This window comes from Thermobia domestica, chromosome 3 (genome assembly GCF_964235325.1).
Source record: "Thermobia domestica chromosome 3, izTheDome1.hap1.1, whole genome shotgun sequence".
NCBI classification, from domain to species: domain Eukaryota; kingdom Metazoa; phylum Arthropoda; class Insecta; order Zygentoma; family Lepismatidae; genus Thermobia; species Thermobia domestica.
Genome location: NC_137456.1, coordinates 204,372,910 through 204,399,335, shown reverse-complemented (window position 1 = coordinate 204,399,335; position 26,426 = coordinate 204,372,910). Strand labels below are relative to the sequence as shown.

Below are 26,426 nucleotides of genomic sequence, written 5' to 3'. Positions count from 1 at the left end.
CGAGCTTAGTGCAAAATGGCCATCAATGAACAAAAGTCATTCCGTCAAGTCTTTTTTCCATCTGACTCTTTATACATGACAGTGTAGACACTTTTTATCTAAAAAGTCTCTACCACAGGCAGGGCAACAATGAGGCGCACTCGCTTCTAAACGTAGCGCTATTTCTATCCTGAAACATGCAAATATAATATTCATTTGCATTGTTATTTTTAATAATTATGTGGAAGTACACAAGAGAGATTGTCTACTGCAATTAAATGAAAGGAAGAATATGAACAATCTATAATTTTGCTATGACATCAACTTTTCATCTAGGGGACATGGCAGATCTTGTTTTAAATATTATATTCCTCTGAAAGTGGTCGAACACCAAATTCAAAATAGTTGTTGAGAAAGCTTGTCCTCCCTCGCGTGCCCTCGTTCTCCCAAAGGAAATTGTTTCTCGCCCTCGTTCACCCTCGCCATCGCTGTCGAAACTTGTCCTCGCCCTCGTGTTGGGAATTTCTCCTCGCCATCGCTGTCGGAACTTGTCCTCGCCCTCGTGTTGGAATTTCTCCGCCCTCTTGCGCCCTTACCGTCGCTGTCGAAACTTGTCCTGCGTCAGTGTGGCCGACGGAATTTGAGGGTGAGGATGCCCTCGCGAGGGTGAACACCTCTGGTTCTCGCTGCCCCATTTTTACTTTCTAGATCCGACAATAAAGAGGAATATGATTATGTTCATCAGTAATATCAAGCTTTATATCAAGTGGAAATCTAGTAATACTATGTTTTCCGTAAACACTTAAAATATTGATAGGTCAAAAATGACCCTATGTTAGAAGTTATTTCTAGTATCTTTGTTGGGCGAGTGTTAACGCGAGAAATTCATATATATTGAAAAGCAAATTCGTTCTTAAAAAATTTATTAACTAGTGACATTAATCATAAAAACGTACCTTTGAAGTTGCTTTCTCCTAATCCAGGAACAAAGCTGTTAGACAACGTCGCCCAACTTGTATTGGATATTGTGAAGAGGGGGACAAACCTTAAACGTCAGGAGGTTTGAGCCGGACTGTTAGGATAGGTGCTAGAATATTACGTAATCATTTCCAGTCAGCATTAGTGTGCACATGTATCAATTATGTTAGCATGCGCCAGGATAACAGTCCAGAAGGCCTTGGAGAAATACTTAAAGCAATAAACTACAAAGATTTTTTTTAAACATTTATTAATCTGCAATATAGCGTCTTTTCAGTATAGTTGCACAAATAAAAATGATCATTTTCATTTATTTGCTACTCAAACTTTCAAGGATGTACCGATATATCGGTAATATCGGCCAATTTTGAGAGTATCGATATCGGCAAATAGACACCGATATTTACCAATATATTTTCCGAACTATTTTAAATTTGTTTAGTTCTACCAGTGACACTTATTTTTAATCGATTTCTTTATGCATGTGTACGCCTTTGATTTGCACTACTCGTACTCAACTGATAGTTTTAGTCACTCGATGCCAAAATATTGAAGAATAGCCAAAGGTCCTCAGTCAGGATCATGGGCGCCCGAAGAAAATTTTCTAGAGAAGGCTCATTCCATGGTTGCTATATTACGTCTGGTATTTAATATACGTGGTTTGCTGTATTACGTATACATTTTCGTGAGTCAGGAAGGCTGGGCCCCACTCTGCCCTTCCCCTTCGGGCGACCATGGTCAGGATAGCATACTCGTGATTTCAATCTCAAACGAGACTGAGTTTTCGATTCGGAAAAATATGCTATGGAAGAAACCCACTAGACTCTCACTTTATTATTTTCTCCTACTTACTGGTTAAAAACAAGTAGTCCTAAAGTTAGTTTTATCGTTTTCGACTTCGCTTAAATAACTCTATTTTCTTGTGGTATATCCAGGAACACCTAGCGCACCACGCTTAATTTTTTAAATAGTAAAAGTTTGTAACATAGTGTCCCATTGCATTATATGTATGCAGGGGTGGCGATTACGGGGGCAGGAGGGGCAGTTGCTCTCCAGTTTTTGAAGTGACCCCTTAATGTATATAGTTTAATTTGGAAACGTAAAGCTTTTGTATGTATTATTGGTACATAGAAAAAATTGTACCATATAATATTTGCCGTGGCGTGAGTACGTATTGGTTATTTATCTTCCCGTGGGTTAAGAAACTTACATGAATTGCGTTTTAGTTATCACGGAGGATGGCGCAGAAATCAAACCCGAGTATTTTTGAAAAACCCAACCCACCTGCACCCATATGGGTTTTTTTCGTTTTTTTTCTTTTTTTTTTTCTAAATATTTCAATGTATTTGGGGTAAAAGTGTTAAAATGTGATTTATATTTCAAGATTGTCATTGTCGCAACTTGCAACAATTTTCTATTCACTACTGTTGTGAAAAAATGGCCGCCAATTTGAAATTTTACGTTAGTATGCCGCCAAAATCTATACAGGAAATTTAGTGTGTCGTGCTTGTACCCCGAAAATTTCAACTTAAAAGACCGAAAGTTGTGTGTGTGTGGTACAAGCAAACAAACAAATGTAGCTCGCGTCATCCCAAGAGCCTTAGTAACATTTGTCAAATATGAATACCAAATATATTAATTTAAAACAAAGAATATTTCATGTATTATAAAATGTTTGAAAATGTCTCACATGGCAAATATTTTCCTGCGTAAAATAAATGGTTTTATTGTTGAAGTTCACTTCCGATACTTTGCGCGTTCAATTACGGGAACTTGCCTAGCACTAGTAAGACGGTTCTTTCCCGAAAAATGAATTTAAAACAATTAACAGCTAATTCATATTTTATAAAGTAAATGTTTCAAAATGTCTTAAATATGTTCCAGCTTAGAATAGTTTTATTGTTGAAGTATTCACTTCCGATGCCTTGTGTGTCCAATTGCGGGAATTTACTGAGCACTTCTTTCACGACGGGTTTTCCCCGAAAATGCAACTTTCTTTCCTGTACATCGACATTTCCTCTAGTACGGAAGTTAAAATTCATCACTTGAAATAATAGCGTTACATAGTCTTCGGAACTGCAAGCATTAATCTTCTTAAATTTGACAAGAATTTTTACGCCATTGCTGGTGTTGATTCCACAGAATGCTTATTTGAAAAGTGGCAACTGACGACTGAACTAAACTACTGTTGTTGGAAATCCAAATTTTACTGAAGAATGCTTGTTACCATCAAATGTATGAAATAATACTAATAGTTTTACTAATGTATTTACATATTTGCTGGTGATACAGGCACCTATGGCCTTGAACTCGTCAAACGTATGAGGGATAACGTCCCCCGGCGTCGCCGAGCACACTATTCAGGGAAAGTATTTTTTACAATATAAAATTGCATATTTTACTTCAAATAGGCTATAAAGAGAATCCATACATTAATTTGTTCTATAATTATTTCAAGATAAGGTAAACCTTTTTATTCATTCAGAACTTTATATAGGTCTAACGTTGAATGTTGTATACTTTAATATCAAAGATCTAATTCGCTCAAGGGGGTTCAAAATCGGATAAAAATCACTTTCAATGTGATCACCTTAGTTATACCAATAATATACTAACAAAGAGCTCAAAAACCCAGGTGGGTTTTAGTTTTTTTTTTTTTTTTTTTTCAGGTGGGTCCGACCCGCTTCGAGCTGGGCCCACTTGGGCAAACCCTACCAGAAATTAACCTTTTGGAGCCCAGTAATTCCAGCGTACTTTCATTTCTTCTTACAAGAATTCCATATGTTAGTCAGCCGCTTTAAACTAATTGAGAGAACATTTCTTAAAACAAGGAAAGTCTTGCACAAGTTATTCTTTAATTGCTTAAATATCGACAGTTTTTGAATTGTATTTTCTTCTTTCTAATAGTAAGGAATATTCATTAAAAAGAGAGTAATAAGAATCAACTTCTACCTCTTTCATTGTTTTGTCTTCAGCATTTATTATATTCCGCAGTTACAATTATTAGTGATGAAAGAAAAAAAATATTTCTTTTATACTAGCAGACAACAATACCCTTTTCGCAGACGCAGCAAGACTCTTTTTGTTGGCTTTTCTCTTTAAACAGAAAACAAGAAAGAAACTGTTGAGAATGCTCTAGGAGCATTGCCACAACGAACTTGAAAATAATTATTTTTTTCGAAATTTATGTGAAATTGTATATTAAATGTGTTTCAGGTTAGTTTAAATTAGCTATAATAAGCTGTCACTTTATCACCGTATATATATTGAAAATGAAGATATAACCAATGGCTACCAGTTACTAGTTAACAAAATGTTCGGCATTCTCTTAAGCATTGATCACCACCAATATCATCTCTCTATGACTTATGAGATATGGCTTCCTAAATCTTCCGAAATCTGAACTTTTTTGGCCAATATCTTGGGAGCGGTAAGTCATAGAGAGATAATATTGATGTTGATCAATACCTAAGAGGATGGTAAACATTTTGGTACCAAATAGTGACCAGTGACCACTGAATGACTGGCCACTTGGCAAATCACACAATTTTCGAGACAGAATTTTAAGATGTTCATGAGCAAGGAATCATATCTCTTCTTAGATTTTCGTTGTTTAAGAGTATAAAGGGCTAGTACCTACTTGCGTTGATCTTGTCAATTTACTTAATAAAATATGAAATACGGTATTTTAACTGAAATAATAGTATCCTATTAATTATACAACCTTTCGTCAAACAAAATATTAGAAACAATCAGGAAAACTAACATTGATATACAAATATTCAAATCATATCTTGCTCCCACACTTTCAACTTCCAATTGCCGCCACTGTATGTATGTAAGTAATAGACTAGTCAATGCAATGTAACTATCAAAGTACATTATCACTCTAAATATCAATCACTGACTCTTAGAATTAAGTTTACACTATATAAGTATTTGCTACTTTTTAGTTCATTTTATGTGAACTGGATTAAATTTAGAGGAAATACGTTTTTCTTGCGGAATCAAATATGAAATTCTGCTTTTTGTCTTTGTATGTTAAATTTTGGCCTTATATCTATCATGCCCTATTACAATGTTGACCATTTCATTATTCTGAAAATTCCTGAAAACATATAAAAAATGTTCCAAAAGTATCAGTATCGGTATCGGTACATCCCTAATTGTTTCCATCTTTGGGAACTGTTATATTACATAAAATAAATTGTGCTGTTGTACTTTCTGGATCCATAGATTTGTAAAGTATAGATAAAATGTCTTTAATGTTATTTTCAAAGGGATATGTATAGGTAATCAAACTGTTTGGAGATCATCCCTCTGGCATCCCAAGTAACATAGGAAAACTTAATGCAAATTCTATGCTTTTAACTATACATTACGTCATAGTAAGCAAGCCATGAGGTGAAGTGATATGTGGAGGCGATGTTTTAAGTCAAGGTTTTAATATCGTTTTGTATGCGACAGTGGTTTTTAAAATGTACAGAAGTAATACGTAGTGTTATTTTTTTTTTTAATCTTAGTTTATGCACACGTCCACCGTCACTGACGCGCCTGCTCCTTTTGGATGAATTTCTGCGCTGTCTCATATGCTTCACTCCGCTTCACTTGGATAAATCTTGTTCGTAGTTGATACGTAATACAGGTTGATTTTTGTTAGTGATGCTGTAGTTTCTATGGCATATGTCCGCACGCTGTATTTCTACGCATAACTTAAATTTTCCTCCCAGGAATACAAACTCCTTCCATAAGAAACAATGATTGAAGGTAATAAAAGTCGATTTCCTAGGGGAAGAAGTACAGGGTAAACTTTGCAATGCCCGCTCCAGTTGATATCTTTACACAGAAACGGATACCTACAATAATGTATTTTTTTACGAAATGGGTCCAAACCTTCCTAACCCTAAGCTAGCCTGTCCCTACTATACTATTCTTAAGCGGTACTTATCGATTTCCAGCTAGAGCTTGTATTGTAAATTTTACCTGAAGAAACTTACATAATGTGAATTAATCAACGGATCTATAAACTACGTCTACACCAAGTAAGTACTATATTATTAAGAAAAAAATAGGCCTTTGTGCAGAGTACATCCAGCATATTAAGGCTTATGTTGTTACAGTTTGTTACGTTCTATATGAATGAACTTAAGTTTTCTGTCATAGTGGAGATTTCGTATCTTTGTGTTCTATGTATTGTCGGTGCCTTTTATATAAGCATTGAAATTAGATTAAGTTTGTTCAGTTAGGTTCCATATGCCTAGAGTTACATATTCTGGCCTACGGGAAGATTCCGTAAGTTTGTATACTATATATTATCAGTGCTTTATATATATATATATATATATATATATATGAATAATAATGACATGTTGGTAAACAATAGTGTATTATTACCCACTTCGTTATATGACGACGAACGTAGAATGCACAATACGAGGATATGAAGTCTTCACACATGCAGAAATTGTGACAGTAACGTTTACACTAATGACTGTTACAAGCACAAGTGTTAGCTTCATCGTGCCCTGAACCGGAATGGACGCAAAATGTTTCTATGGACACTAAAAAAGTCCGCATTGGTAAGGAATGTTCTCAGTGCCAAATTTTGTTGAAGTATGTGGGATTAAGGTCCATAGAAAGGGTTCAAGCTTACCTTAAGCCGAGCTAATCCTAACTAACCTACATTTCATAACATTAATATTTCTATAAAATAATGTCCGTGTCTTGCTTCACGACGGAATCAGGAAGATCTAACATGATTTATTCTTACGACACACCTTAGAGAAACTACTGACCAGGGTTGGCAAAAACCATGCTTTTCATTGGGAGAAAAAAATGTTTTTTTGGTTTAAACCGTTTTTTAAATAATTTGCTCTATGTATTTATATGACGCATGGACAGAATAATTTTAGCCTTGGTGTTATTATGCAACAACCGGATTATGCTGAAAGGGTCACATAAGCTTAAAGTGGAATTCAAGGCACTTCTCGGCTTACATCCTTCATTTGAACTCGAAACCGAGACTAATTGACCACAAATGCGATACGTCTGCCGACTCACTCACGAAGGACTCCTGATAAAAATACATTGTACTAATCTTTACATACTTGTTAATATATTTGTCAAGAGTCATTTCAGAAGGACAGAAAGGTACACACATTTGCACAAGTAAAACCACTGTATAGAATTACATACGGATAATTTCAAAATACTGCAGAGACAGAACTAATTTAGTCCAAGTTAGTTCAGAAGACTTTCATTAGTCCAAGTTTAAAAAAAAAAAAAAAATACAAAGACTTAATTTGCATATCAGTAAGAAAAGTGAATAAAGGTACGAATTATTTGAGTCCATTTTAGCTCTGACCGATTTATACATAGATACCAAAGATACTTCTGATTTCGATAAATGCCTCTCGTGGGGTTTGTATGACCCCCCCCCCCCCACAAAAAAAGTACGGCACTTCGATGTATTTTATCAATAGTAACATTATTAAAACGAAACGATATTTAGAAGTTTTCTTTGCAATTGCATAACAATAACAACAAACTATAAAAATATCTCAGAAGAAACGTTCATAAATTTATTTAAAAAAAAAGAAAAAAGTTGCTTTGAAGTATAATCTCTTTGACTAATAAATGGGGAAATTTAGGTCTGAATATAATACGAATAATGTACGGGAGTGAAACGTGATAACCCACAAATGTGTGTTGATTAAGATTTTATGAACACGTACACTTTTACAAACATATTTCGTTTTTTTGTTTAAACTTTTTTTTTTTTTTAAGCAGCTGATTTAAACTACCTTGGTTTAAACCAGCCAACCCCGCTACTGACGTATAACAAACCTAACATAACCGATACTAATCTGCTTTATTATATTCTAATCTAAGCTACGCTACTTTATTCTACGTTACTATCGTCACGGGGACACACATCCACGATTCTTGTGTCTCCATTACCCTCCAACAGATCAGCTTATTCTACGCTAGTCTATTGTACTGTTATTTTACTCTACAACACTGTACACTGCTACACTCTACCCTATTTTATGGTATGATGCTCTGACTTGCGCTACTTTGCTCTTCATTATTCTATGTCTATTCTGCTGGAGCATGTAACATGCATAGGTGCTACCTTACTGACGCTATTTTTATTTTATTTTTTTTTTTCGTTACCTATACGCAACTTCGCTCATGTGTATTTTACACACGACTCTATATTATATTAGCCTACTCTCTCCTACGCTAAAATAAACCTGTTTTATGCTGTCAAAGATATTTGCTAAAAACATATCTATGGTCATTTATTCTGAGGAACATTTAAATTCTTAACTGTAATATTGCTCAACTAGTCCCATCTACATGCCGTAGAGCATGAATAACCATCATTATATCCCGTTATATATAATTAACTTTGTGTTTTCTCTTCCTCAATTTCCAGCGCTGCAGAACATTAGTGGAAGAAGGAAGGAAAAAAAGAACGCTTCCTTCTGGCATGAATTACCTAAGTACAAGCAATAATTTACACTGCTTGCCAACAACACTTTGTTTACGTAATTAATATTTCTCGAATATTCTGGTGTTATTAACATAGTTGTCATTAGTGCATTTCATTTTATTTTCATTCATAAGTCATACGAAGAAAGACAAGCGTATGAATCGGACGCGTCAGTAAATAAGATACAAAGCAATGGTTGTTATTACATACTGAAAAAACAATAACGCTATGGTGTTATATGAAACAAAATTGTTCTGAAATGGCTTGACAATTATATTAACAAGTAGGCATAAGTAAAGATCAGTACGACGTATTTTTATCAGAGCGAGTCGACAGACGTGTCGCATTTGTGGCCAATTAGTCTTCGTTCCGAGTTCAAATGGGGGACAATTTCTCTCGGATGTAAGTCGAGAAGCGGTTTGGATTCCGATTTAAGCTTATGTGACCCCTTCCAGTATAACTCGGTTGTTGCATAATAACACCAAGGTGAAACAAACTTATTTCTGTCCATATGTGATATGAATACATAGAGCAGATTATTTAAACAAACAAATTAAAAAAAAAAAAAAACTGGTTTAAACCAAAAAACCTGATAAACCATGATTTTTGCCAACCCTGACTGTAAATCTTCCAAAATGGGGTGCGCCAAGTATAACCATAACACCAGTAAGTAACATGGTAGATAACGTGGTAAGCTACATGATATGACAGTTAAACATAATCTAACATTTTATGCTAAGCAAAGGTCTTGCTGCTCCTACCCTGTATGATTTAGATACCACTCTTGCTTTGCCTTCGGTGCGAGCGGTCTCGGGTTCGATTCCTCGTGGGGACACTCGGTCGAAAAATTGTAAAAAGGTTTTTCAGACCAGCCATCCTGAATGTTTTCCTTATCACACTAGGCAAATAGGTCCAAGGCCGCTTCCTCCCTTCCCCAGTCCTTTCTTCCTTTCCTTTCCCCGGATAGTGGGCTCGCCGATGGACGTCAACCCTCAAAAACGACAGGCTAACGTGGCTTTTGATGCCGAAAGCCCAGAAATCTAAATTCTACTATTCTCGCTTTTAGTAGCTACCTAGCACAGGTTGGTTGGTGATTTTTGTATTTACTGTTAGTTTTTAAGGCACTGTTCTATTTATACCGATAACAGGTAAGCTTTTCTAAAGTAAATCTGCGTCCAGTAATACAGCTCCTCCCTTCTGCAAGAATAAAAATACCGTTGAAAGAAATAGATATGATTCTAAATAGTGTACCTAAACTGGGACTGCACGGTTTCCACTTACTAATGATTATCCTAGTAAACCGTGCAAATTTTCGAAATGATTTTTTTTAATAATCATATTTTGCATTATTTAATGATTTCTTAATATATTGCAAAGTGCAAGTGTACAATAGTCATAAAAATGGTAATTTTATTTTTAAAAAGAGTTGACTAATCGAAAAAAGGCTAATAGGATATTGATTTCCACAGGCGGAACATTTTTGCAATATGTAGATAAGCACTATTTTATGTTTACAAATGGTATACTACGGTTACGGTGAGTGAGTCCATATGTAAGACTACTGTGTAATATATAAGTTTGAACTAGCGGAATGTTTCTCTATAATGCAGGGAAAGTGTATTTTGTGTTAAAAGGTTGAGTTATTACTGTGAAACCATGACAAGTGCTTAAATCTACACAAGGATCCTCTACTAAAAATTCTTTCATCAAAGTATATACGATGCTCCTAAATACTGTTTTCTTAATATTAATTCCCTTATCCAACACTATTTTCTTTTCTGTTCTCTTGTCACTGCTATTTTAATTTCGTCCCTTAATTATTCTGCTATAACACGGAAAATTGTTCCAATTACTTTCCGCTTGGACATCTTTAAAATTGCTAGTCGATTCGAAATCGACCATAGGAGAGCTAGTCGACAAGTAGCATTCAATTTCGGTTGAAATAATTGAACACACCCACCGATCTGATTCGGCCTAGTCGCTTCGATTTAGTCGCAAATGCAGAGAGGCGATTTAGCCGTGCGATTAAATCGACCAAGTGAATACAGGGTTTAAGTATTGACTTTTGGTGCAGATTAAGAATATGGAGAGACTACTTCCAAGATTTACGGGTGAAATCTGTACATTTACAAAGAAAAAGTAACATCTAAGGAACTTAATTATTAGCACAAAATGGTGGAAATAGTCCAAGCAGTGTGCCTCTAACTGCAGCAATACGGTAGAAGTACCACAACTGCACTGTCATTGTTGTGTAATCTACCATACAGGAAGCAGTTATACACAACATGAACTCTCTCCCAAAGTAGTTAAGTTTAATGAGAAAAAGCAGATAGGCTACTACTCACCGCAAAAAATATATAGCAGAATTTTTTTGTACATGCAACAGGTAGAGCTTTCGGAAAATGCTACTTCCTTCTTCAGCCTGTGGTAGACTTCAAAAAGTTGTAGTTTATTTTTTTAGCATGAGAAATTCTCCCTTTTGTTATCAATGTTCCATGTTCATTGGATAAGGGGCTGGAACGAAGTGCGGATCAAAGGTTAATTTGACGAAGTGTACACTATGTAGTGTGCACTCCATTTGTAAACTTCGAGCGTGCATGCTTGAAGTATGCACTTCGCACTTCTGGGCACGACCTATATTTTGGGTTTATACAAAAGCATGCATTGCATTAAATTGTGCAATATAAAGAAAGTATGATGTAGATACAGCGATCTTGAAACAATCAAATAAATAAACATAGCTGTTAGGTAGCCTAGTTGTTATGAATGCAATTTCTGGACTTCAGTTTAACATTGATCTACCTCAGAAAAGCAAAGGAACTAGAAGCAAGAGTACAAAGTTTTCATCTTCGCGTGGGATCGGTAATAAGTGCTAAATGACGTGAATATACATAAATATAAGCTACTGAAATTCTAATAAGAAATGTTATTAAAAGAATCCTGTCTTTCCTATTGTTCTTTCAGTCGTTGCATACTATTAATTTAAATTGCTAAAATATTATTTTAACACAGCGAAACATCACAATATTCTTGTACGTATTTTAAATATCCAAATTTTGCTTCGGGTGAGACCTAGAATTATCATGAAATTTACGCAAAATAGATTTTTTTTTCTTCCTAATTTATAACTAGAGGAGCACTTTTGTTTAGTTTAACGTTCCGTAGTTATGCACCGAGGCTAAAGGAGACGGTGATTGAGATGGATGATAGAATGAAGTGGGAAAACGAGAGAACTTTGAAAACACCGATACTCATGGTGTTCGTCCACCACAAACTCCAGGGATCCCACGCACCAGAGATAAAGTAACAATCGAATCAGTGTGTATATATATTATATATGTATGTATGTATGTATGTATTATATTATAAAGATTCATAAGTTTAAAGATTCCTCTCATGTTTATTTTGAATGCTAATTATAGACTTACTGCCGAAGGACTATACAGAAAATGAATTCCAAAAGTCTTCATCTGTTTTCCTGAAAATGGGGTCGTTTTAAGAGCAAGAAAGGAACAAAACTTATTCATGTCTTGATCTATTTTCCGTTAATGTGTAATACTGACATCACAAAAAAAAAAAAAAAAAAAAAAAACCTTTGTTTCTTCAAATTTCCTACCCTTTTAGAAACAGACCAGTTTCCTTTCAACCCCTTATACAAAAGATGGTTCGGATGAATCACAAACCAGAAAATAGCAAAATGTTTTCAAATATTCTTGCTGTTACTCTGATTCTAATGGGTTTTTCATTAATTAATCATTAGTTTTCACTCCAAGGAAGGTAACCGAACAAAGGTTTGTTTTGAGGTCACTCAGATTGACAGTGAAACAGATAGCATAGATGGAGATCACAATTCCGTTAACAGCAATATAATACCTCAAATCATACTAGAGATATGTAAAAAAAATGTTAGTTTGTAACACTGCTTAAAATTGGGTAATTCCGAGAACTCGTTGTAATTACACCTATCGAAAAGTATTGTGATATTGTAGAAGCAAATTAAATCAAAAGTGGTTTTGAAAAGTTTCCACGAATACCTCATTTTAAGCATCATATCCAATTGTAAACATCATTATGATCTTTGTATTTATTGAAAGCCATGTACGTAATTCCATGTGTTACTTATGTAAACACTTCCTCGAAAAAGTCTCTTTGAAAACCGGAAAATTTTCAGTTCCTTGTAACTTTGTTTATACTTGTTCGAAATACGTTGTATGATGCTCGCAATATTTGATGTGCATTATTCCGTCCGTCTCACTTCCGTTATTACTGTTGTAGAATCGTCCTAAATTTGGTTGTTTTTTCAATGTTTGTAATACTGTCGCTTCGTTAGTTTTCAACACTACATAACAAGTGCGGTATTGTATGTTTTCCTTTAATATGCATATTTGAAATATGTAATGACCTGAACTGTCCCATTTAAAAAAATATATATAAATAAAACTTCATTTGAGTTGGCAACACTGTTAACCTTCTACTATCACAGAGTATGCCAAACAGTGCCCCCTGGCGATATTTATATGGTACAAAATTCAACCTCTTGTCCATTAGTTTAAAATTTACAAAGAGATATCAAGATAAATATATGTATATATCAAACTCCCTTGCATGCAACAAGAGATCACAACTGTACACTGGCAAGAGAATATAACCTAATCAAGTGGTTCCCAACTTTTTTTTTTTTCGACGGATGACACATTTTACTGAATGTCCACGACGTCACGACACGTTAATATGATTTTGTATTAATAATATAAATTATAATAGTGTAAAAATAGTGTAAATTTGTATAATGTAGAGAATGTAAGCCCTATGTATGAGTAGTAGTGAGCATTGTTGCTGCTACTAGAGGCAGTGACTGGTATAGTATGTGTCAAAATTGATTTTAACTAATTACTAAGTACTTCATGATTTTTAAATTCTAAAATTTCGCGACATACCCTATGCGACTACGTGACAACAGTTGGGAACCACTGACTTAATAAATACAATTTCTATGTAGAGAAATTGAGTTGTGTCTTGTAACTTTCGTTTATTATTTTCTTATACTCGTGTGTTTCACCACCATTATTTTAGTATCGTCTGACTTCCAATACGAACTAATTGTTGTTCGGTACAGTGCGCTCCGTCTGTTAAAAAGTATCGAACTCACAGAATTGACGTTAGGTTGCTTACGTACTAAAGATTAGTCTTGTAATGTATATTTTAGAGCAATCTTTAGTTTAACGATAGATTCTTTGTACTTAGGAATTTCATGTATTTTTAGCTGATGAATTTTGAGGATGTAGTACTCTTAATGGCATAATATCCGGATGGTTGTTATGAGAAATTGCTTAGTGATAATCGTATAAAGTAATATAAACTTGTGGCGTTGAGAAGTACATTGTCTTCTGTTGTGCTTATTAGTTGCTGATTATATTTCTCTGACGTATGTTTTTCTAAGAGATCATTTTGTTTCCAGGCCATCAGGGAAGATCACTTCTACGAGTATGTTATTATGCCACAGAGGCTCAACCCTGTGCTCCAACGACTAAGAAAAGTGACGTTGCAGAAAAAGGTGCAGGGCAAAGTGGTGAAAGGGATGTTGTAAATTTTCCGAGACCAGTAAGATCAGAATTTCCAGGGAAAGTGCGCATGGGCTTTATACCGGAAGAATGGTTCCAGTTCTTTTATTCAAAAACTGGTGTGACAGGTACGTAAAATAATAATAGGTACTCTGCTATCATTTGTAGGTCACTTACCGCAAATTTAGTATCGTCTATTCACTACCAACCTACCTCGGTTGATTTCCTTGTCTTATTTGATTACCATCCGTCAATTGTATTGTTGTACTCCTTCTACCGCACACCAGAGGATGCAGTTCTTTCTCACGGTCAGTGTCCAAACTAGCTTCTTTTCCTAGTTTTAATTGAATCCAATATTTGCTTAACGATAAAAACTGACACGTCTATAATAATAAAATAGTTGATAAATTTATCATCCCATGATTACACAACGTCCTCACTGATATTCATTGCACACTGGTGTGAGAATACATTTATGTTAGGTTATAGTTTAGTAGGTTATAATTTAGTAAAATTTTCGAGATGTACTGTAGAAAATATCTAGTACTTTAATCAATTCTTCCTGCATGGTTATTTTAAACCTGAAGGTGCACTAATAGAAGAATTTTCCATATTCAGGTTATTTCAGCTATAATAAATTCAGGTTATTGAAAAGTATATTTTGCCAATTAAAAAACTTGGTAGAACTATAACAGAAATAAGAAGAAAATTATAGAAATGTTCGAAAATTTCTGTTAACTCTTTCATTCAGGTGAGAGAAAGAAATGAATAGAAAAAAAAACTTATCTAGAAGATACGGGCAGAGTAATTAGAGCGACGAAGGGAAACATTTAGGATTTGATTAAATCGTCATAGATTCAGTGTGAATTGAACAAATAGAATAATATAAGAAAACAAACGACCAAAACTACGAAAACCTATTTTGATTATTCATCGAAAAGAAAGATACCACTAATTTAGAATAATACTTTTATTATTTTGTGATGCTAAGAGAATGATGAAATGCTGTAAACTACAGGTGCACAAAATCAGTTTGTCAAAATGTTTACCAAAATAATTTTGAACCAAACACAGAATTGATTTGATTTTAATCAAGGAAAAGAACTGGCCGTTTTTTCTAGATGATCCATATTTCATACCATGTGCAACGTTGGAATTAAATATGACGAAACAGTTTTTATACAAATAGTGGAAATCCCTGACAAAACTATGCCATACTTCTTTTAGCCACAGGAATTTTCTTTTGGCTATATGATTAGAGTATGTGCCTTCGCCGCTGAAAATCCGGGATCGATTTCCGGAGGCACGTCATGTTGTTCAGATCCCACGTTAAGCTGTGGTCCACGTCTCATAGTCTCGGTGCTGAACTGAGCACTAAACTCTAAATCAACCAACCATCTATTTAACTACACTGAAACAGTGTCATTCAATCTCCTGTTGCTTGTTTCATATAGTGGAGACTATGCGGTTGCAAACATAGTGCTGGGGACACTATTCAGATCGTAACTGAGTTTGAAAGAAGTAAATTGGTGGGACCTGTCGAGTTGTGATATCAGTGACTAAAACAGCGACTTCGGTGTAATACGAGAGACGTATCGAAATTGATGCCAATGTACCCAGTACACAGTCGAAGATGGTCTGCTAATTATAATAGCAGCAGCAGAATGGGAATCACTGAGTAGTGATTTCGTAGAAGGAAACAATGGCCGTCACAATGCTTTCTTAAGTGAATTAGCATATAAAGAACTCGGTGTCAACCAAACCGGTAAGAAACTTATTAAAATGGATATTGGTGGCGCATTACTTGCCAATATTGACAGACCTAAATGATCAGAGGCAACGTAAACAACCTTCCAGAGTTCTCTCCACATTAAAATATTAAACCTAAGTCCTTTCCCGCTGGGCTGCACACAGGAACTTGTCTTTTCTCGTCGTACTGTCACAGAGGGTAACATAATCGTATATTTAAAGAAGATAGTAGACTATATGCACGTCGCTATCAACAGTCATAAGAAAGAGGATAAAGTAAACAAATTGGCATAATGGGTGACAGGTGATTCAAGCTTTTAGACGACACAGATCTAAGGCATCAATGGTGGCAGGCAGATTAATGGCGACTTTTATATCGTCGCTTTCATGACAGAGGGGCGTAAGTTAAATTTTTTTTGAAAATCCATTTTTTTTTTTCGCTAACTGAATCACTTACGTTACATTCTTGCACCTGGTAAATTGATTTACCTTAATTCCCAATAAAAACAAATGTACGGTGCAAAGTTTGTAAAACACTAACATTATTTTAAAAAAAAAGAAGAAGAAGAAAAAAAGAAAGAAAAGAAAAAAAACTTCGGTTTGCTTATAATCTGAGAGAGTAACGAGAAATTCAAATCAAGCAAAATCTGTTTTTTCCGCTCTCCTGTAAAAAAGTGCAAATGTAACTCACGCTCCTCTGTCATGGAAACGAGATATGTAGTCAATAAGATCATCAGGAGGTATTTTTTTGTACACTCGTCTGAAGTTTCGCTGCACCAACACACCTGATTTCAGTTCTGCATACCAACACTCAAACTGTGCTTTCTCTTGTACCGTTGCCATTTTCATAACTTTTGTTGTCACCAATGTTACCAGCATCATCATTGTGATAGTGTTGCCGACTAAAAATTTACAAACCATTGCATAATTTAAAAAGTATTTCATTGCAATATCATATTTAAAACAGTTATAAGCATTTGTCTTATATCGAGGACTTTATAACAGCCCAGCTTGATAGAAGTTAGAAATTATATTCATGTTTTAATGTGTTTAAACCAAGGTAACAATATATTGTTTGGTCTCTAGGGGATTTATTTATACATGGGAGTAACAATTGTTACGTGGCCTCCAAAAGGTAAAGGCTTCAAAAAATTCAAACTTCTATAAAAAAAAATGCCTTGAAAAAATTTTTGCAGACTTCAGTGGTTTACATGTAGCTTAAGATTCAATGATTTTACATTTAATGCTTGTCTTTAAAATAGAGATTATACGACACATGAATCTATAAAGTAATTCAGTAAGATTATGCCATTACTAAACACGATACTTTTAGCTCCTCAAATTAACACATTTGGCATTTTAGTCCTTTTGTGTTGCCTAAACTCAAATCTGCAGGCTAAAAAGCCAGTAATACTTCGAATCAAGATCTAGGACTGAAAACAATAGTGAAAGTACTTAATCAGTAATAAAAATTAGTGTTCATTTCTGTCCAGTGTTGTATACTGTATGTTTCTTACAGAGACTGTTCTGAAGAAATAGTTCGTAACAGTTATATTTTATTCATTATCATTTCATGCTCAAAACGCCCCAAGATTCCTAATAAGAGCCGAAGTATGGAGTTTATCACAAGAATTTCCTCGAACCCTTAAAGAGAGATAGCAGTATGCTTTTCAAATGATGGAAAACAGAACTTCGTCATTCAACTTGATATTGTTCATTATAGCTTTGGAAATATTCAACAATTACAGTAACAATAAATCAAAACTGATCAAAGCACACTTTTGTCAGTTGTGTTTTATTCATATTTGTCATTCAGTGTATGTTTAGCTACCGTGAATGATGGAAACAATTTTAACTTTATATAAAGAAATGTAAGCAAAAGGCTAGTACTAATCGCAAAATCAAAGTATTCTTCTAAGTAGCGCTTTCGGAAGAACTTGCTTCCATCTTTCAGCCTAGAAACAAATCGAAGTGTGTTATGTTCATTTCAATTTAAGCAGCACAGTGAGAATTAGTCGGTGCGACGTCTCTGAATTTCCTCAAATTTGGGTATGTTGTTCTAGAAGCAAAATGCATATAGCAAAATGAAGAGACCCATATTTTTTTTCTTTTGACCTCCCCCCTCCAAAAAAAAATTGTAAGCAAAGTTACAGGGGGGGAAAATTTCGTCAAGGTTACACCTAATTTTCCCATGGCGCTCTCAAAATTGTTAAATCAGAATATTTCAGAAACCAAGAGGGATATTTCAGATCTGTTTTCAATGTCTGAATGCTAGAAATCAGTAATCGATTGGCTTATAGATTGTTCTTCTACATATGAGAGGTTTCACGCTAGCAAAAAATTGAAAAATCGTGACATTTAACTTCACTGACTTCAAAATCCCCATCTTCAAAAATTTTGAAATTTGATATCAAGGAGCACGGTGGCTCAGTGGTAGAGCGTTCACCTCTGGTGCTTGGGGTCCCGGGTTCGATCCCAGCCCCCGCCAAGTGAACTTTGTGGTGGACAAACACCGTGCTCGTGGGTTTTCTCGGGGTACTCCCGTTTCCTCCCACTTTCTTCATTCCACCATTTCACTCATCTCTCATTATCACCGTCTCCTTTAGCCTAACCGGCATAACCGTGGGACGTAAAACTCAAAGATTTCATTTTTTTGATATCAAGGAGGCATACATAGAGGAACAAACCACCAACGGGTTTTGCAGGATCTTACTTCTTTTAATTTAATTACATTTTTACTGTCCGGCTCATTTTTTAAAAATTTCGCTAAATTAACATTTACACAGAAAAACACTGTAAACTGGTAAAATAAGGAAACGTGTTGAAAGCTACGTTTATGAATCATTTCGAAGAGAAAATCCTTTCCACATCCTCAGTGTCTTCCCTAGAGATAGCGTGTAGGCGTCCGGAGGAACCTGTTGGCACTGGTGCACTTACGAGTTTCAAAACATTCCTCAATGGCAAAGAACAAGTGTTCTTTTTGTATAGTTTTATCAGGAAAATTGTAACTCTTAGAGGGATCATGAAGGCAACAAAATGTTAATTAACTTCGTCTAATTCCGTACACACTTCTGCCACCCACCAATTACTATCGTACATACAGGCAATAAATATCCATCTATTGATAGCACTAATTTTTAAGGGTATTTCACGAATGTGTTTCTCAGTTTGCATTGTCTCATTGAGACTAATCACATTTGGGGGATGCTTGAATGTTCGGGATATCGAAGTCGCATCATAGTGAGCAGTGAAAGACAATACATGGATTTTCTGTATACTTCTGACTGCAGGAAAACACTGTCATTCCTGTAACTTCGCTTGACGAAATTCTGCTATTCTTGTTGTTGGTAAGACTTTCAGAGTGATGGAAGAGGTACATTTTGAACTGCACTATCGAAGTCTGATGCATTCTTGATAACTTCTGTATAGCCACGAAACAAGTTGTGGTTCGTTGCAGTGTACTTCAAAGCATGTCCCATACCATCACGTGGTTTCCTTTCCGTGTCCAGTTGAAGTGAAAATCCATTTTTGTCTACCGAATCTTTGGTAAGTTCAAGCAACTGATACCTGTGTTTTTGAAGTGATGCTGCACCATCGCTCAAGATGGTGATTGTCAATCTCGTCTTTTTCTTTCATAATTTCTGTTGTATTTGTGATCGCAAGAAAAGCATGGGCAGAGTCGTGTGAGCGATCATCTGACACCATACCGAAACTTCTGGTTGGTTTTAGCATTGAAGTAGCACACTGTAGTGAAGATACTTGTGGATTTTGCCAGTGGTATGACTGGATTTCATTCGGCAATATAGCTGTCCAGTTCTATGCAAAATTGCGTTAAAGTAAGAGGTGGTTGGTGGAACTTTTAACTAGATTTTTTCTTGAATGCTTTGCCACTAAATATCCTTAATTTTCAAATGGATAACAGCTTTCATGGTCTAGTGAGCCAATACCAATAAAATGCTCTTGGTTTTAGTTTTCTTGATGAGGTCATTCTTCTGCCACAGTGCACAAGTGATTTCTTCAACTATAATGTCAAGTCCAATAGCCTTACATGTAATGCCTGTTTTCCTGGACGTTCAGCCACTCTTGAAAGACACAACTCTCACTGTTAGTATCACATAAAACAAGTGACAATACTAATTTCTTCAGGTCTTCCACCTAATATCATACCTGGCATGCTTTACTGCAGTGATATATAACTGAAAGTTTTCAGAGTAGATGCAGAGACAGCTGTTTTTTTGGGGCGGATGAAGTATCACCCATGAAGGGCGTAAAGCATAGAATGAAGTTCTTCGAAATTTAATATGTGGATACTTCGCTATAAAATTCTGTATATTTCTTAAATGCTTGTCAAGTAACGCTTCACTTTGACAACTTTCTTATTATTTGCAGTCACACTTTTGGCATCCTTTTTGTTGGTACTTTCCTTGAACAATCCAACTCATCTTCAAGATAGATAGCCAAAGCACATCTAACAGCCTCTGGACTAAGTGGGTGGCCTGAATAAGGATCTGGTTCACCATATATCCCCTTTTATTTCACAGTATTTATTGCTTTATCAGCCAGGAAAGGTTGTCAGTAGTGCTTTCCTTCACATAGTTCCAGGCAGTAGTCAGAAGTTTCACCTTGTAATTATAACAACATTTGTAACAGCTGCCCTATGTTGTTTGAAAACTGTTCGCATTGCCTACAACCACTGTCATCAGGCGATGAATTTGTAGTACTGCAACAGGAACATTATAATTTTTTGCTAACTATCCACTGAAATGTTCATCTCTCTTCTGTATTTCCGTTTTCTTAGCAAATACGGTCTGTGCTGATGAACTTTCACCTTGTATGATTTTTTAACAGGAGACACACTAAATAGTTCTGCAAATCCATTTAGTCACGGAATTCAGCTTCACTGTCCACAAACTGCTCTGCAGTAATATCACCACGACCTTCATGAGCCTCAGAGAACACTTCATGTTGCTGCTGATACTGAGATACAGCTTCAAGTTTCCATATATGTTCAGAATAACATGACTTTTTGCACAAAAAATATTCCTCTTACACATTTTCATACTGCTTTTCTGCAGCTAAAACACCCACTTTAAAAAAGGGTCTTCTTTTTACTTATATAAAACTTTGTCTTTGTAAATAATCTGCATACCTATTTCTGTCACCAGAAAACAAACTAGCCATTATTCACTGCCTTATGTCTGCAATGACTACCTATCCGAAACCGCAGTTTCTTGGAAATTTTCTTTTCAGATGCAAAAATAGACTTCCAATATTTCCTCACCAAGTGCTGCATGATCCAACACCCTCTGATAAACAATATTGTGACTCTAGAAATAGAGAAACAAAAAATTAGCAGAATGATAATTATAAAACTTACTTGTTAGGTTCTTTCAGTACATTTCTCAGAACATACGACGGACAGTCCAAGTGTAATAAAATTTAAAATAGACAAGATTCTGCAAAATCCTTTGGTGGTTTGTTACTTTATATATGCCTCCTTGATACCAAATTTCAGAATTTTTGTTCGCGTACACACTATTTTGCTAGTGTAAAACCTATCACGCATAGAATAACAATCTATATTCCAATAGATTACTGACAGTTCTAGTTTCCAGAAACTGAAAAGAGATCTGAAATATCCTCTTGGTTCCTGAAATATTGCAATTTAACGTAATTTTGAGCGCACCACGGGGGAAATTAGGTGTGACCTTGATGAAACTTTGCCTCCCCCCTGTAACTTTCCAACATTTTTATATTATATATATGTATATAAATTGCGTATCTATTGATTTTGCTTCTAGAACAACATTCAAATTTGCGGAAAATCAAAGACGATCGACCGGACCGCCCTGCCTGTCTGGAGATGGAATAAGCCAGAGGATTTAAAACATGGGAGAGAAATGTGGATAAGTAAAAAATGGTTAACAGAATTTAAAATATGTGCAGTACAAGTCTTCTTGTCAAAAGTGAACACATGCCATTGGTCACTCACTTGTCACTGCTCAAATTACAAAATAGTTCTTTGGATTAACAATTCTTGCGATTTTGCTCCTGCCAAGGATTAACTCCGAAATTTTTACAGTTCAAACTACCATATTTGGAAAAGGTAACAGTGACATGCTTCCATGTACTTCTGCGTGACGTGCTTCTAAGGTACACTTCCATCTATACCGCTACTTCCAACCAAGCTTATCACGTTTTTCTTTCATTTTTACATATGTTATACAATTTTTTCTCTTTATAATTCCATCTCTTTTGCACTCCTACCGACTCCGCATTCTAACACAGAGCTTACCTGTATGTTTCAGTCACTTATATTACTCAATTTTTCCCTGCTCCTTACTTGTTTCCTCTCTATCTGATGAATCTTTAGTGGAAGTTCTTGTAATGTGTGATTGTTTTCACTACTTTGTGTTTATACTCTTATATATCAGTTTTAAGACTGTCTTTTTTACTGATGGTTCCGAGAATGTTGATTTTATGGGATGCATTTTTTCAGCTACATGTACTAATGGTTTTAAATTACACCCCTTTTCTTCAATATTCACTGCTGAACTGGTTGCTGTTTTACAAACTTTGCGTTGTCTCTCTGTACTTCATATACGCCGGATGTTAATCTGCTGAGGCACTCAGAGACACTTTGAATGTCCTTGATGTTCAAAGTAAACATTCTTTGGCCCAACAAATACTCCTATCAGTCATAAATTATTAGAACCGGAATGTGAGGTACAATTTTGCTGGGTTTCAAACCATGTTGGCATAACTGGTAATGAAAAGGCGGACGTAGAGCGAAAGTTGCTGTCCATGAAGAAAGAAATCTTCGTCTCTCCGAATCTGCGTTCGCTATCACTGCTCATTTGCATCAGCGCTGGCAGCTCAAATGGAACTAGGCTGTCAGCAGTAAATTACATTCACTCAAACGTGCACTTCGTATCTGGACCACCAGCTGAGACAGGATGATTTCTTGATAAGAGGAACGAATTCTAACTCGACTTTGCAGTTTATGATAACACTTAACACATGGATTTCTAGTTCATGGCGAAGTCCACCATTATGTGCGGCCTGTGAATCTAACAAAGTATTCTACATCTCCATGTGGATTGTCCTCATCATGCTGAGTTTCGAAGTGATTGCCCTACCAGCAGACTTACTAACACTGCTGGGAGATGACCACCGAACGATCTCTCAAGTTTTTGCTTCTATGTGCGCTCTTTGTCCTACTCGTATTGTGATAGTCCAAGTGTTTATATCTAACTCACTTTTTGCTTTCTATTATGTGTTTGTCCCCTCTCTGTGTCACTAAACATATTTTTCATTTCCAGTTCAATTGACACCCACCGACAAGTATTTGATTTATTTTATCTTCCAGTAATATGCCACCCTTTTACAAATTTTACCGTAGTGCTTTTACCACTGTCTTTGCATGTTTTCAACCTTATATTTTCTTTTGTGGCAGACTAGTTACTGAATTTTAGACATTGACGGGTGCAAAAAGACTGCACAATAACACTTCTACTCCCAATCTCTTACTCTTACTTTGTGGTAATTATTTTATACATCTGATTAGAGATTCATTTTCAATTTTCACTTCAGAACAAAACAATCTCAAAGCGGAAGTACAAGATAATTAAGTTACTAGAAAATAGTGAAAAATCGAATCATAACACTTGGTTTGTTCAGTAATATTTTCTTTAAAACTTATATCTTAATCCTTAGGTCCATATGCGTTTGGAGTTGGATTTATAACTTACCTTATCAGCAAAGAAATATATGTTATGGAACACGAATATTACACTGGATTGGCCATATTTGCTGGTCTTGCGTATGCAGTGAAAAAACTAGGACCTTCAGTTGCAGCTTATCTGGATAAGGAAGTTGATGTAAGTATTTTTTCTTTTCTTAATTCCTTCAACATTCAAGTAACTGAAAGCAAGTGAGTAGAGCTGAAAGTCGGCGAATTTTGTTTTGAGAAAGGGTAAAGGGGATTAATATGAAAATGAAAAGAAAAAAAAAAATGTGGTAGTTCTTAATATTCGGTTGTTATCGGTTATGCAGAATAATCCAAAACATAACACCTTGTTACAAATGCACGGTGTGTTTTATTAATATTATTCCGAAAACTAATGTCTAAATTCTTGAACGTATAAAATGTAGATCTACATGCCAGTTCGAAGCATAATAGAGCAGAATATATATATATATATTATTACTTGCCTGAAAATAATAAAATTGTTATTAGATAAGAGTAAAACTCTTTCACTAAAAGCTGTATTACATAGAGTTAGGAAGAATTAAAAATTGAAAGTGCCAGAGATACCTGCTAAAGGTCTACTCAGGCGTTTTATTGGAATGCAATCACGTGATAAGAGTTGCCAGATTGGAAGTAAAAAGTTGTAATGGAAGATATAGCTAAGGGACGGTTTGGTCAGTAACAATAGAAAAGATGAAAGCAGTGCTCCGAATAGTCCCAAAAACTACAAATGAAGCACAAGTTTCAATATTGCATTCATACAGTACTATTTGTGAAAATTGCACTAGCAAAAAGTAATAACAGAAATAGTCTAAACTCAGACGTACGACAGTGTATAATGTACAAATTACAATTAAAATTACTTGTATTAATATTTTAGTGTGGTGTCGCATGCATGGACCCAGCAACATTTTTCAGTTCAGCGTACAGAATAGTACCTTGGGAGCATTTTTCACTCAATGTTCAGGTACTTGAACATAGACAAATGAAGAAACTTGTGGTTAAGTGTCAGTGTGCTTCATTAATGTCAAACGGTGCAATATAAACCGACTAATGAGATTCGAACGGGATTGTATTGTGGGCCTACAGGAAGGGATTACTTGATCCAATACATTCGTGCACGTATGTAGAGATGCATATAAGGAAACGATAGGACAGAAGAGAACCTACGCAGCGACGATTGAGTAGTGACCCGCACAATATGACAGACATCTTGTCTATATCCGTGACGAACCGTACAGTGTCGTCCATAACTTGACGCTGAAGCACGATAACGGTTGTGGACTTCGTGTCTGCGGTTCAATGTTTGTGAACGCTATACTGGCGGCACACATTCCGTACGTCGATTTCCATTCACCCGTAATAACAAATGCCAGAGTGACAAATGGTTTTATTTTCGAACAATTCCCGCTTTAGCCTATTCTATAGTGATGGCCACATATTAATCAGACGCTATCGCAGCTATTCTAAAATGAAACGTGGTGGTTCTTAATTAAAGGAATATTAGTAAACGTGTCTTTTGCTGCTTAACCGCCATCTGTCACGAATAAATATATTTTCCGGGTAAAGTTACTTACTTCACCCTCCCTGTAAAATCCGATTCTCCTATATATAAGGAGGAATCTCATTTAATTTTATGAAGTTGTCCCCATCCTACCCCCATGAAGGTGTGACCGGGCTATTTTTGGCACAGGTAAATTTACCCCCTTAAAATATTAGCTTTTAATCTCCAATACTTTATTTCTCCAAAAGATCTGCTATCTCAAGTTAAGTCTCACTGCATCTGAGTTTATAAAAATAAATGTAATCTTGTTTTCTTGTCGGATGATGGCCAGATGACTAAACCGATTGATTTAAATTTTTGAACATAGTACACATGTCGAACTGGGTTTATCGCGTCACTTGTATTTGGAAGCGTGATGTCACCATATGTGGTAGAGATTTCATTTTATTCCTTGATAATTTTGTTTGTTTTTCTTTAAAAGTTAGACGGACAAATATTGTTGTTTACGGAACGTAATTATCGGTAATTGTTGTATCAAGCGTAGTTGGTTTATGTGATTCAATGAGTTTACACTTCCTGGTTTCGAAGTGGAAATTGTCACTAAGCTGAATTATACATAGTATGGCCCTCTTTTAAAATAAAGTAATGTTTCAGCATATTAACATGCTTTCAGCAATCCCGGATTACAACCTATTCCCAAAAATATAAAATATTTAGAAATATTTTGTACAGGACAGTTAGACAGAGCAATTAGAAAGAAGTTCATATGCAGTTCAGAGAATTAACTACAGAAAAAGAGTGCAGATTGTAAGTACCGTTAGCTTATTCCCACCATGATATGTCAGTTTACCATTCATACGAGGAAGTTATGTTAAGGGGCATTTACACTTAGTCGATTTGCGTTCGATTCAGTTGAATTGACGTCACTTTCAACTTAATCGACCGTGTAAACTGGACTTAAACTTAGTAGCTTGTTGATCGAAAGCGACTAATCGACTGGCAACTGAATTGAAAGACTTTCTATTTTCTGTGGTCGATTCAATCAGATTGCCTAGTGTAAACACCTGATTCCAAAACATTTTCAGGGGAAAGGAAAAGTGTCTTGGAAATGGTCCGTTTTGTTACAGCTGAGATTATTGCGGTTATGGTTATTTTACATTATATTACTTTTATAGTTATATGAGAAAAGTGAATGTTTATGGAATACAAAAAATACTCTTTACAGAAATATTGCTACTAGAGAAACAGCACTAGATTTATTCATCAAATGAACTTAAAAATCACAACTGCTGATCTACGTAATAAAATTAAAAATGTTAAAATGCTTCGAAAAGGTCAGATGCAGGTGTGGAAGAAATACCCCAACAAAAGATAGCTTGGTTCATGAAGCTGATCGCTTTTTACGCT

The 26,426-nt window shown here is 35.4% G+C and overlaps 1 protein-coding gene across 1 annotated transcript in view; it reads left to right on the top strand.

Annotated features, from left to right (window-relative positions):
* Positions 1 to 26,426, top strand: part of ATPsynB (ATP synthase subunit b, mitochondrial) — a 71,006-nt gene that overhangs the window by 10,410 nt on the left and 34,170 nt on the right. The window contains exons 2-3 of the mRNA XM_081752111.1: positions 13,914 to 14,144; positions 23,482 to 23,645. Coding sequence (XP_081608237.1) covers positions 13,914 to 14,144; positions 23,482 to 23,645 — 395 coding nt within the window. The remainder of the gene's footprint in view (positions 1 to 13,913; positions 14,145 to 23,481; positions 23,646 to 26,426) is intronic.